Raw genomic sequence first — 13387 nt, forward strand, 5'->3', positions numbered from 1 at the left:
TGTTCCCTAAAGCACTCTGCTAGGAGGCGTCCAGTCTCCCCAATGTAGAGGAGACCGCATCGGGAGCAACGGATACAATAAATGATATTAGTGGATGTGCAGGTAAAACTTTGATGGATGTGGAAGGCTCCTTTAGGGCCTTGGATAGAGGTGAGGGAGGAGGTGTGGGCATAGGTTTTACAGTTCCTGCGGTGGCAGGGGAAGGTGCCAGGATGGGAGGGTGGGTTGTAGGGGGGCGTGGACCTGACCAGGTAGTCACGGAGGGAACGGTCTTAGCGGAAGGCGAAAGGGGTGGGGAGGGAAATGTATCCCTGATGGTGGGATCTTTTTGGAGGTGGCGGAAATGTCGGCGGATGACTTGGTTTATGCGAAAGTTGGTAGGGTGGAAGCTGAGCACCAGGGGCATTCTGTCCTTGTTACAGTTGGAGGGGTGGGATCTGAGGGCGGAGGTGCAAGATGTGGACGAGATGCGTTGGAGGGCATCTTTAACCACGTGGGAAGGGAAACAGACTTATTGGTCCAACTTGTCCATGCCGACTAAATATCCTAAATAAATCTAGTCCCATTTTCCAGCACCTGGCCCATATCTCTCTAAACCCTTCCTATTCATATACCCATCCAGATACGTTTTAAATATTGCAATTGTACCAGCCTCCACCACTTCCTCTGGCATCTCATTCCATACACGTACCACCTTCTGTGTAAAGAAGTTGCCCCTTAGATCCCTTTAAATTGTTCCCCTCTCACATTAAACCTTAGCTGTCTAGTTTTGGACTCCCCACTCTATGGAAAACACTTTGGCTGTTCACCTTATCCATACCCCTCATAATTTTATGAACTTCTAAAATCACCCCTCAGCCTCTCCCTATAGTTCAAATCCTCCAACCCTGGCAACATCCTTGTAAATTTTTTCTAAACCCTTTCAAGTTACACAATATCCTTCCTATAGCAGGGAGACCAGAATTGCACACAGCATTCCAAAAGTGTCCAATGTCCTGCACATTCGTAACATGACATCCCAACTCCTACACTCAATGCACTGACCAGTATATGCAAGTATACCAAACACTCCTTCAGTACACTGCCTGGGATTCCACTTTCAAGGAACTATGAACCTGATCTTATTGAATGGCTGAGCAGGCCTGAGGGGCTGAGTGGTCTCCTCCTGCTTCTAATTTCGATGTTCCTATCTCCAGGTTAACATGGGAGCCTTCTGGATGTAGGTTTGCTCAATGAGCTGGAAGGTTCATTGTCAAATGTTTCATCGCCATACTAGATAACATCATCAGTGAGCCTTCAGACGAAGCACTGGTGGCATGGCCCATTTTCTATTTATGTGTTTAGTTTTCCTTGGGTTGGTGATGTCATTTCCTGTGGTGACATCATTTCCTTTTCTTTTTCTCAGGGGGTATTAAATGGGATCCGAGTCAATGTGTTTGTTGATAGAGTTCCGATTGGAATGCCATGCATCTAGGAATTCTCATGCATGTCTTTATTTGTCTTGTCCTTGGTGGATATGTTGTCTCAGTTGAAGTGGTATCCTTCCTCATCTGTACGTAAGGATACTAGTGAGAGTATGGAAGCCTTTCAGCCCATTGTCTCCTCTGCCAGACCAGCTATCCTAATCCCACTGGTCAGCTTGCTTTCTGTGGCCCAGCAATCTTTTTCTTTAAAGTCTCACCTGAATTATTGGGTCCAATTCTGTTCAGCAGACTTCAGGGAGGAGCTGAAGGCATCAGAGAGACTTACAAGGTTGACAAGCAGAAAAGATTTACAAGAATGGTTCTAGGGATGAGAAACTTTAGGCACATAGGAAGATTGGAATATTTAAGCTGTTTTCCTGTCAGGTTGAGGGTAGATTTGACAGGGGTGTCAAACTCATGAGGAGCGTAGACAGAGTAGAGAGGGTGAAGCTGTTCCCATTGGTGGTAAGCTGGAGAACCAGATTTAAGATAATTCACAAACAGAAGCAACTGTGACATGGAATTATGTTTTTCACGCAGTGAGTGGTTAGGATCTGGCTCAGGCAAAGCATACATTTCTGGAGAAACTCAGCAGGCCTGGCAGCATCTGTGGAGTGAAAATAGAGTTTACATTTCCAGTCCCTACTTCAGAATTGTCTAGCTCGGTTGGCTGGATTTACAAGGCAGAGTAACGCCAGAAATGTGGGTTCAGTTCCCACATTGGCTGAGATTATCATGAAGGACTCTCCTTCTCAATCGCTGTCTGAGATGTGGTGACCTTCAGGTTAAACATCACCAGCAGTCATCTCTCTCTAATGAGAGAGCAGCCCTATGATCTGTTAGGGCTGTGGTGACTTTCTGTTTTTATTAGAATCTGGAAAACACTGGCTGAGTGTGTACTGGAGACAGAGTCAACAGAAATTTTCAAAAGGAATTTGATTATTATGTGTAAAGAAAAGATGTGCAGAGAAAAGACATGGAATAGCCTTTTGATGCATTGAGGTCCAGGATAGATATAACCTCTTTTGTGCTGTAACTATTCTAAAATAATTATACAATTTTCTTTTGATGTAAGAACAGCACATTTAGAGTCATAGCAATATACAACATGGAAACAGACCCTTCAGTTCAACCCGTCCATGCCGACCAGATATCCCAACTCAATCTAGTCCCACCTGCCAGCACCCGGCCCATATCCCTCCAAACCCTTCCTATTCATATACCCATCCAGATGCCTCTTAAATGTTACAATTGTACCAGCCTCCACCACTTCCTCTAGCAGCTCAATCCATGCCCGTACCACCCTCTATATGAAAACGTTGCCCCTTAGGTCTCTTTTCTATCTTTCCCCTCTCACCCTAATCCTATGCCCTCTAGTTCTGGACTCCCCCTCCCCAGGGAAAAGACTTTGCCTATTTACCCTATCCATGCCCCTCATAATTTTGTAAACCTTGATAAGGTCACCCCTCAGCCTCCGATATTCCAGGGAAAATAGCCCCAGTCTGTTCAGCCTCTCACTATAGCTCAAACCCTCTAACTCTGGCAACATCCTTGTAAATCTTTTCTGAACCCTTTCAAGTTTCACAACATCTTTCCGATAGGAAGGAGACAAGAATTGCACGCAATATTCCAACAGTGGCCTAACCAATGTCCTGTACAGTTGCAACATGACCACCCAACTCCTGTACTCAATACTCTGACCAATAAAGGAAAGCATACCAAATGCCTTCTTCACTATCCTATCTACCTGCGACTCCACTTTCAAGGAGCTATGAACCTGCACTCCAAGGTCTGTTTGTTCAGCAACACTCCCTAGGACCTTATCATTCAGTGTATAAGTCCTGCTAAGATTTGCTTTCCCAAAATGCAGCACCTCACATTTATCTAAATGAAACTCCATCTGCCACTCCACAGCCCATTATTGAGAAACTCAGTAGATCTGGCAGCATCTGTGGAGAGGAATACAGAGATAATATTTTGAGTCCAATATGAATAGTCAGGGTCTTTTCCCTGGGGTGGGGGAGTCCAAAACTGGAGGGCATAGGTTTAAGGTGAGAGGGGAAAGATTTAATAGTGAGCCAAGGGGCAACGTCTTCACACAGAGGATGGTACGTGTATGGAATGAACTGCCAGAGGAAGTGGTAGAGGCTGGTACAATTACAACATTAAAAAGGCATCTGGATGGGTATATGAAAAGGAAGGGTTGAAAGGGATGTGGACCAAGTGCTGGCAAATGGCTCTTGATTAATTTAGGATATCTGGTCAGCATGGACGAGTTGGACCGAAGGGTCTGTTTCCATGCTGTATGGGTATGCCTTTTTCACAATACAATCTGCCCCCGCTACAATTCTCAGCATTCCACTTCATGACCAATCGTTGCATAAAAACCCTCAACCATGTCATTAACCACATCTCTCGGCTAGAAATTCTGTGCCTGTGTGCCTGTCCGTACTTAACCTGATCAAGGAGCAGCGCTCCAAAAGCTTGTGATTTCAAGGGAACCTGATGGACCATAACCTGCTGTGGTGTGAGTTCTGACCTTGTCCAGGTCATGAAGAGAAACAGACCCTCTGGGTATTTTTTTTTGTGTGTGACTTTGCAGGATCAAAAAGGGCAGTGCTGGAAAAGCACAGCCTGTCAGGCAGCATCTCAGGAGCAGGAGAATCGACGGTTCCATGCTGCCTGGCCTGCTGTGCTTTTCCAGCACCACACTCCTGACTCTGATCTCCAGCATCTGCAATGCTCACTTGACTTTGCAGGATGCGAATTAGTTTCCCAATTTCTGACGTCACCGTGGATGTTCCATCTCAAAAGCACCTCGCAATTTCTGGCTGGAGGGGCGCTACATCAATGCAGTCCATTTTAGATTAGCCTTTTGAGTTTTATTTCAGATTCTCAGACATTGGTGTCAATAAACCACCTGATGCTTAGCTCTTTGCCAATCCCACACACTTCACCAGAAGTCCTGGGCCAGCCAGTCGGCTGCCAAAATGAATGAGCTGCATTCCTCAGTCTAAATTTAACAGCAGGCAGAATGCGAATAAAAAATGCAGCACCATAGCTGTGCTGTGGGGTCCCAGGGACTGGCGGGTGTCTGTGCAGAGGCTGCAGCTACCTGTGTGCCCTGCGGACTGCTGTCTGTGAGAATCCATCAGCCTCACCTGGCTGGGGAACCGAGACAAAGGAACAGGTTGTGGGATCCGATTACCAGCAACGAAAACAGGGAGCTCTGAAAGGGGAGGGGGTGGGTTCAAACCTCCTTCCCACCCTCCCTCTCCTCCCCAGGTACCAGCTGCAACTAGCACAGGTCCCTGTGTGTAATCCTAGACTGGAGAATCTGTGCTGGAGGGGGGAGAAAAGGGAGAAGGAAAATCTCTCAGCAGCAAACTTTATCACCGCCTCCCATGACATCATGGTTGTGAGAGCAGGAACCTGGTGAGGGTCAAATTCCTGCCAGCGCAGGTAAAGTTCAACCAGTTTCCTCTTGATCAGGGAGGAGCAGCAGAGAGAGAGAGAGGGAGCCAGGAGCAAGCTTCCATCCACACGCTGGCTATGAAATCCGACCGGGAGGATTGTGAGTGCTGAGGATTCATGTCGGGGAGGCTGGTTTGGTTTTGTGTTTCCGGGTGTTTACAGGTTGGAGGCAGCGGGCTGACCCTGGGCTGGAGGTGGGTCTGGGATTCAGTGTCTCTCCTGCTCTGACTCACTGTGTGTTTATGTGTGTCTGGGGAGGGGAGAGGTCGCCAGGGGTTCAAGTCTTTACCACCCCACCTTCATCTCTCAGTCGGAAACTCGTTTGACCTCTTTTCTCACCGACTGTGAACTTGCATCTCCCAACAACACCTCTCTCTCTCTCTCTCCCTCCCAGTCTCTCTCTCTCCCAATGAAAAGGTGGTTAACGATTTTGGGTTCGGGCTGGAGTTAGTAAGGAGAATTCTGCCAGAATCGCCTGTCCCTCTGTCTAGGTTTAGAAGTAGCTCCTCTCTCGTTCTGCCCTCACCCCCCATCCCGGCGCGAGCCAGTAGTTTAAATCCATTAACCTTTCCTTAATCCTTTAATTTCCCTACAGTGACTACACTCCTGAAATATTTTGCTGGCTGTGAGACATCTGGCAGTTGTAAAGTGCTATGTAAATACAATTCCTTTTCTCCTCTGAACAAAACTCTTGCTGTGGGAGAGAGCTGGGGATTTCTGTGTGTGAAACTGTGCTTCCCAACAATTTGACTCTATCACCCTTGAACAGCTTGGGTCTAATTTAAAGGCTGTGCCCCCTGTCCTGTCCCCCCTCAGGAAACAATTTCCCTCCATCGATCCTATCAATTCCCTTCATCATCTTGGACACTTCGATTAGATCCACTTCCCCACCTTCTACGCTCTTGGGAAATCAATCTAGGGTCTGTACAACATGTCCTTATGATTGACCTTTTATTATTTCTGATCACTGTCTGGTGACCTTTCCCCTGGAAGAATATGTGTGATGAGGAGGACTGAGTTTAGGTGTGATGCTGTAAGTGGTTAAGCAGTCTCCTGGTATTCGTTGTCTGAGCTTACACATGACTTACTGTGGTCGTGTGCCTACCTTCTGAGCCAGGAGGCCCAGGTTCAAGTGCCACCTGCTTCACAGAGGACGGCAGTAACATCCCCAAACAGGTAGATTAAAAAAGATTTGCACGTGAGGCAGTAGGAGGTGGGTGTGGTAACCACTACTCACCCGGAATGTTCAAGAATACCTGCAGAGAACCTGACTAATATTTGGCTTATAGAAAGGAGCATCTCGTACGTTTTCAAATCTTGACAAGACGCAACTCTGCAAAAAGTTGTAGTGGTGGGGAATTTTCGCCACTTTTCAAATATTTGACGTGCAGTTGTTCCCGTGGTTTGGGCAGCGTGTGAGAATTACCTGCAGCTAGTTTACCCTTCGAAGGAGTGGAGTTTGTAATGTACAAAACACTGAGGGAATGCTGGTAGTCAGAAATTGGTGGAAAACATCGCAGCAGGCCTGGCAGCATCTGTGGGAGAAAGCAGAGTTGTCTTCAGGACGGAGGAAGGGCTGCTGGGCCCGAAAGCTGAATGCTGATTTCTCTCCACAGGCGCTGCCAGACCTCCTGAGCTTTCCCAGGAATTTTGTTTTTTGGTGTAATGTCCCTACATTTGGCCAAGGAGACCCAGGCTGAGATCCCACCTGCTCCAGAGGTGTGTAATGATAACTTTGGGTAGGTTGATTAGAAAGTTGATCCAAAATAAACTCATCCCTTTTAAGGGTTAACCGATGACAAGCTGCAGGAGATTGGGCCACTGTTGGTGAGCTGAGGTGATGGCCCCGTTACTAAAAGTACCTTGGACTCTGGCCCTGTTTGCTGATTGACTTGTGTGTGTCTGGTCATTGTGCTGAGGCACTTTCATCCTGTTGTGAAGCTATTGTGTAAGAGTACAGGGTCATGAGCAGCCGGAAGGTAGTTTGTTCTGTTTTGAAATTATTGAGGAATGCATCAGAAAATTTCTCACTCACTTTTATGTTCATGACAATTTATTTTAGCACAAAATAAGTGATTCCTGATCATTAACAGGAGTAGTTACTGTAAGTAGAAGTTCTGAATTTGCCTTTCCAACGAGGAGCTTCACATTATAGAGTTAAGTGTCAGGACCATAGGCCCACAGTATGTTCCACACCATGTCCACGAGAAACACACACAGTCAGCGTCCATTTTCCCAGGATGATTCCTGCTGACCAATGAGGGTCTGGAGTCAAGACCCGGTGTGGACTGGAGGCTAGAGGCGAGCATAGACTGGATTGGAAGATCATTGTATTATACTGATTTTTTTCCCCTCAATTTTATAAGTTATTCCTAAACTCTGCAATGCTGGACTTTTTGCTCTTCTATTTTTCTAAGACCTGTAACAGAAGAAGCTGTACCGAGGGACCCTTGTACCTAAGATGGTGCCATGAGTGGCGACTTATACACTTTTCATTTGAGTACATGAGACCAAAAAGCTAATTGGAATGTCCATCAGTGCAAATCCACAAACTAAGCCCCGTGCGCCAGGGTTTAGTTTATCAGCAGAGTCAGATTGTTACAAGCTTTCTCATTAGACTTGAGCACACACTGTTCCTTTTTAAATGGTTCGGTTGATTCTGATTGGCTCAGTTGGCGAAATGTGCTGGGCAGAATGACGTTTTGTTCGGAGAGGTTCCAACCTCACAGTGAGCTCATGTCGTCGTAATGGACCCCTATGTCCTGTCCACAGACAAGCAAGCAATCTCTCGTTGTTCTTATAATGTGGTCTGGAGATGGCTCGTCATCCATAGGGGGCTCCAGTAGGTCCATGGGTTGGTTCAAAATGGAGGTCATTGGTACGTCATGACATGGCTGAGGCCATACGAGAGAATGGACCATAGCTCTCAGCTTTACCACTTTGTGAGTAACCTGCAAATAAAGCCGCTCGCAGATGTGGGGAAATGAATGGTCATGAGAATGATCAACAGCAGTGTAATTTCATAAGGGAGATTTATGTTCCTGTTAAGATTAACACACGTGTATGTTAAGTATTAGTTTCTCAGTAGAAAGTTATGGTGATGATTTACTGACATTAGAATGTTTCAACTAAATGTGTTCTTTTGTGCTAATGTTTATAATATGAAAATGTTCATACTCCTGCCTCTGGCATGAATTAATTTATTCAGGATATTTAAGGAAAGAAATGCACAAATGTATTATATTTGGAAGTCAAAAAGCAGTGGAATACTTATATTTTCCATAAGTTCCCATCACTTCTGTTGAGACTTTGTCTTATGGCGGGCAGAAAAGGGTGCAATGGGACTGGTAAGTGGTGTATGGGTCATTCACCCCAACCTAGAGGGCTGCAGGTGAAGGGGGTTGAGAAGCTCTGTCCTGAAGCCTTTGTTGTTTGCAGCAGCAGCAGCAGCTGATGTTGTCGAGTGAGGTTTAAAAAGGTTGAAGCCTGTGTCATATTCTGCTCTGCTGTCTCTTGTGTTGTTATCTTTGGTCCTGAGGGCAGCACTAAAGGTGTCAGCCTGAAAGCGTGGGGACAATATCCACCCTGCTACAACTTAAATTCTGGGACACCATCAGCACAAATCTGTGTTCCACACTCGAATGGTGTCTGCATAGAGGATCCTCTAGAGACCACAGTGGGGTCCGTCATTGCATTTACAAGCGACTTAAAGCATGATGCCGAGGAGGGAGTCACAATCTGTCCAGAAAATAGCTCGCTAAGAGAATACTGGAGAAATGACAATAGTTTACTACAACTCTTTGTTAAAATGGAGAGCAATGTAGTTGATTCTGAGACTGGGGTCCTGAATCTAAATAAAAACGAAACTACAATAGTATGTGATATAAGCTGGCTACGATAAATTGGGGAATGCCACTTAAAGGGATGACAGTGGATAGTCAATTACAAACATTTTAAAAGCTCAGCAGATCTGGCAGCAACTGTGAGAGAAACAGGGTTAACATTTTGAGTCTGGAATGACTTGGGTGACAAAACCACTACCTAGATGCATGGTATGGTAACTGCAGCTGGGCTTTCTGACCCTCAAATGCACAGTTAGAATTAACTTCCTGCATTAAGGGGCTTTAACTGTGCACAACATTATCAGTCACCTGGACCACTGTGGGCCTGTCAATGTGAACGTTCGTGAGTTTTGATTTTTCCAGATAAAGTATCAACCAGGGAAGATCATTGTTTATACACTCTCTCGGTCTCCCAAGGGGAGGGGATCATTCCCAATGAAGAAGCTTATGCACGAAACATTGACTCTCCTGTTCCTCTGGTGCTGCCTGAGCAGCTGTGCTTTTCCAGCACCACACTTTTTGACTGGAATCTGAAGGCCCAGCCTAATGCACCGTGGCAGTTAATTTAAAATCTGGAATTAAAAGTTCATGCCAGGAACTGTGACAACTATTATTGATTTTTATTTTAAAAACAAATCTGCCAACCTTAGCCAGCATGGCCTACATGTAACTCCAGGCCTACATGTAACTCCAGGCCTACATGTAACTCCGGATCCACAGCAACGTGGTTGGCTTGTAACTGTACACTGAGATGTTTCGGAGAGCTACACTGTTCAAGGGAAAAGAATAGAGCAGGGGGCACTGGGGAAAATTAGGCTGAGGGTGCTTGCCAGGTAATTTTGTCGTACATAAATGGATGAATCGTTGTACCAGGTACTCAGAGTATTTGCTGTAATTTAGACCCAATCGAGAATCTAGCCTGAGTTGTGATACTGAGCCCTGCACCGTAGACTGCTGTGTCCAACCCTTCGTTGATGTTTCTCCCCAAGGAATTATTATAAGAAATGGATTGTATGGCCCATAATACAAAGCATACCTGAACTTCACTTTTTTTCTGCCAGCGCTCCATACCTCTCAATTCTTTCAAAAACTTCAAATATCTGTCTGTCTCCTCCGTAAATATGTTCGATAATGAAACATTCACGACCCTTGGAAGTGAGGAAATGTTTCCTCCCCTCATTCCTGAATGATTGGCCCCAAATTCTGGAACAGATACCTCAGTCAGTGAAAACAATCTCCATAATCTCAGTGCTTCAGTGTGATCACATCTCGGTTTTCTAAACTGCAGACAACATAAACCTAATTTCATCTTTCCGGGGACCAATCCAGTGATCCTATGTTGTGCTGCTTTCAATACAAGTATGTTCTGCTTTGAAATATGGAAAAATGCACACAGTATTTCCGATGTGATCTCACTGAACCACAGTAAAGCTGTAGCAAGAAATTTTATTCTTACACTCTACTCCCCCTGCAATAAAGGCCAATGTGACATTTGACTTTCTAATTGCCTGCTGTACCTGCATGCTAACCTTTTTCAGTTCTATATATCAATGTATCTAAGTCTCTCTGAGTATTGACATTTTGAAGTTTCATGCCTTTTAAAAAAATATTCAGCTGTTGTATTCTTATGCCCAAAGTGAATCACTTCACACCTCCCCATATCTTATTCCATCTCTTATCATTTTGTCTAATCACGTGCCTTATCTGTATATCATCTTTGCGTATTTGTGTCCTTCGCATAGATTGCATTCCCACCTTGCAACATTATTGTAAATTTTTTCTCAACCCTTCCAAGTTTAGCATCTTTCCTATAGCAGGGAGACCAGAATTGAGTGTGGTATTCCAAAAGTGACATCGCTAATGTTTTGTACACCTGCAACCTGACCTCTCAACTCCTACACTAAAGCACTGACCAATAAAGGCAAGCATGCCATACGCTTGCCTCTCCATCAATATTGTCATATAGATCACTAACACTTCCTGCAAATCTTGAAAATGCTCCACTTGTTCCTACTCTCTGCTTCCTGTCTGTCAACCAATCTTTTATCCATGCTAATAAATCTGCTCAACTCCACAGGCCCTTACCCTATGTAGTAGTCTTTCCATGGTGCCTTGTCTAAGATTCTTCAAAAACCCAAGTGCTGAATGCTTCATCTACTGGTCCCCTTTTATCTTCCTACCAGTTATATCTTCAACAAAACAAATAAATGTCTCCTTTTCCTTGAACCACGTTAACCTGTTCTCATCACACCATGTTTTTCCTCAGTGTATTGCTAAGGTTTCCTTGATAAGCGATTCCAGGATATACCAGTGACTGATGTCAGGTAAACTAGTCTGTAGTTCCTGTTTTATGCTGTCTCCCTACTTTCTGTTACAATGGTGTTACATTTGCTAATTTTCAATCTAATCTGACCGTTCCAGAATAAGGGAATTTTAGAAACTTGTAATCAGTGAAAGCCCAATCTCCACAACACTCACTTTTCAAATCCTCGATTCTAGGTTCTGGGAATTTGTCTGATTGTAGAAACTCGAGTTATAGAATCATAGAGATGGTACAGCACAGAAACAGACCCTTTGATCCAACTCTTCTGTGCCGACCAGATATCCTAATCTGATCTAGTTCCATTTGCTGGAATTTGGCCCATATCCCCCTTTAATCCTTTCTATTCATGTACCCATTCAGATCCCAACTAATACCCACTGCCTCCACCACCTCTGGCATCTCATTCTGTACATGCACCACCCTCTGTGTGAAAAAGCTGCCCCTAAGGTCCTTTTAAATCTTTACCCTCTCACCTTAAAACTTTACCCTCTAGTTTTGGTCTCCTGTACCATGGGAAAAATAGACCTTGGCTATTCACCCTATCCATGCCCCTCGTGATTTTATGAACCTCAGCCTTTAACACTCCAGGGAAAACAGCCCCAGCCTAGTCAGCCCCTCTCCCTTATAGCTCAAACCCTTTAATCCTGGTAACATGCCTGTAAATCTTTTCAAGTTTTAACAACATCTTTCTGATAGCAGGGAGACCAGAATTCGATGCAGTTTCTCAAAGTGGTTTCACCAATGTCCTGTACAGCTTTTATATGGCATCCTAACCTCTATAATCAATGCATTGTATAAGTCCTGCCCTGGTTTGCCTGACCAAAATGCATCACCTCACATTTATCTAAATTAAACTTCATCTGCCACTCCTCGGCCCATGTGATCAAGGTCCCATTGTAATCTGTGATGACCTCCTTCACTGACCAATTTTGGTGGTCTCGGAATGAAGTTTATCAGAAAAGGTAATTGATGAACAATCACTGTTGAAAATGGTTCATTACTTACTGCAAAAATATAACCCAGTGAGGAAGGAGGATTCGAGGGAGGATGTAATCAATCACAGTTGATCAAGGAAGTTGGGGATAGTATGAAATTAAAAGAAAATCAAGCAAGATGACCAAGATTAGTGGTAAACCCAAGGATCAGGACAGTTTTAAATGCCAATAAACTATTACCAAGCAGAATAAACTGAAGGCAAAATAAACTAACAATTCATAATCAAACAAAGAAGACAGTAAGAACTTCCGTAATTATATAAGAGTGAGGTCTGAATCACTCCGAATGAGGCTGGAGTAAATGTAACGGGGAGTTAGGAAATGGCATTGGAGTTGAATAAATCCTTTGCATCAGTCTTCATGGCATAGTGCACCAATAGCATTACAAGTAGACCTAACTTGTCTACTTGTACTACGGTACTCAAGGACCTAACAATAGGGAAAAGGTTGCAGAGAAAATAATGGGACTAAAGGTCAATGAATTGCATTCTAGGATTTCAATGGAAGTAGCTGTCGAGACAGAAGTAACCTTTCATGAATCTTTAAGTTTCTGAAAGAGCCCCAGAGAATTGAAAAACTCCCAGTATAACACCCTTGGACAAAAGGTGGGACGCAGTAACTAGTAACGATAGGCCAGATAGTTTCACAAGTCATTGGGGAAATGTCATGGTCCATCATCAAGGATGCATTGGTGGAGAATTTAGAACTACATAATACAATCAAGCCGAGTTAATACAGTAGTGTGAAGGGCAAATCATGGCTGATGCTTCTGAGGTAGGAACAAGCAGGATGGATAAAAGGGAACCAGCAGATGTTGAAGGTTTGGATTTCCAAAAGGCATTCAATTTGTTACTGCACAGAAACCTATTTATTAATAAGATAAAAGCCCATGATGTTGTGGGTGGTACATTAACATGGATGGAGGATTGGCTAACCAAGATGAACAAATAGAGATTTGAGATAAAGGGGGCATTTTCAGGATGGCAACCTGTAACCAGGGGAATGCTACAGGGATCTGTGCTGGAGCTGCAATTATTTCAATATGTATTAATGTCTTGGATGATGGAAGTGAACACACTACCACCATGTTTCAGAGTAAGGCGAGCTGTGAGGATGGCAGTCTACAGGAGGATACAGCAGTTGGAATGACTGGATGAAAATTTGGGAAATGGAATAGAGTGTGGGAAGTGAGGTTATACACCTTGGCAGAAAGATGGGAGCTGAAAGTGTTCAACTGGGGAAAAACTGCAGAATGCTGCAACAGAGGGACCAAAAACCGAAATTGCTGGA

At 44.4% G+C, this 13387-nt stretch overlaps 1 protein-coding gene across 8 annotated transcripts in view; it reads left to right on the forward strand.

The window, feature by feature from the left end:
• The window catches only part of LOC132833830 (kazrin-like), a 704169-nt gene that overhangs the window by 473981 nt on the left and 216801 nt on the right, over positions 1 to 13387 (forward strand). The window contains exon 1 of one of the 8 annotated variants that reach the window (XM_060852469.1): positions 4931 to 5037. The exons of the other annotated variants lie outside the window; for them this stretch is intronic. Coding sequence (XP_060708452.1) covers positions 5016 to 5037 — 22 coding nt within the window. The 5' untranslated portion in view covers positions 4931 to 5015. Of the gene's footprint in view, positions 1 to 4930; positions 5038 to 13387 lie in introns of those variants that run through there. 8 annotated transcript variants of the gene reach the window in all.

Source organism: Hemiscyllium ocellatum, chromosome 37 (genome assembly GCF_020745735.1).
Source record: "Hemiscyllium ocellatum isolate sHemOce1 chromosome 37, sHemOce1.pat.X.cur, whole genome shotgun sequence".
NCBI lineage: Eukaryota > Metazoa > Chordata > Chondrichthyes > Orectolobiformes > Hemiscylliidae > Hemiscyllium > Hemiscyllium ocellatum.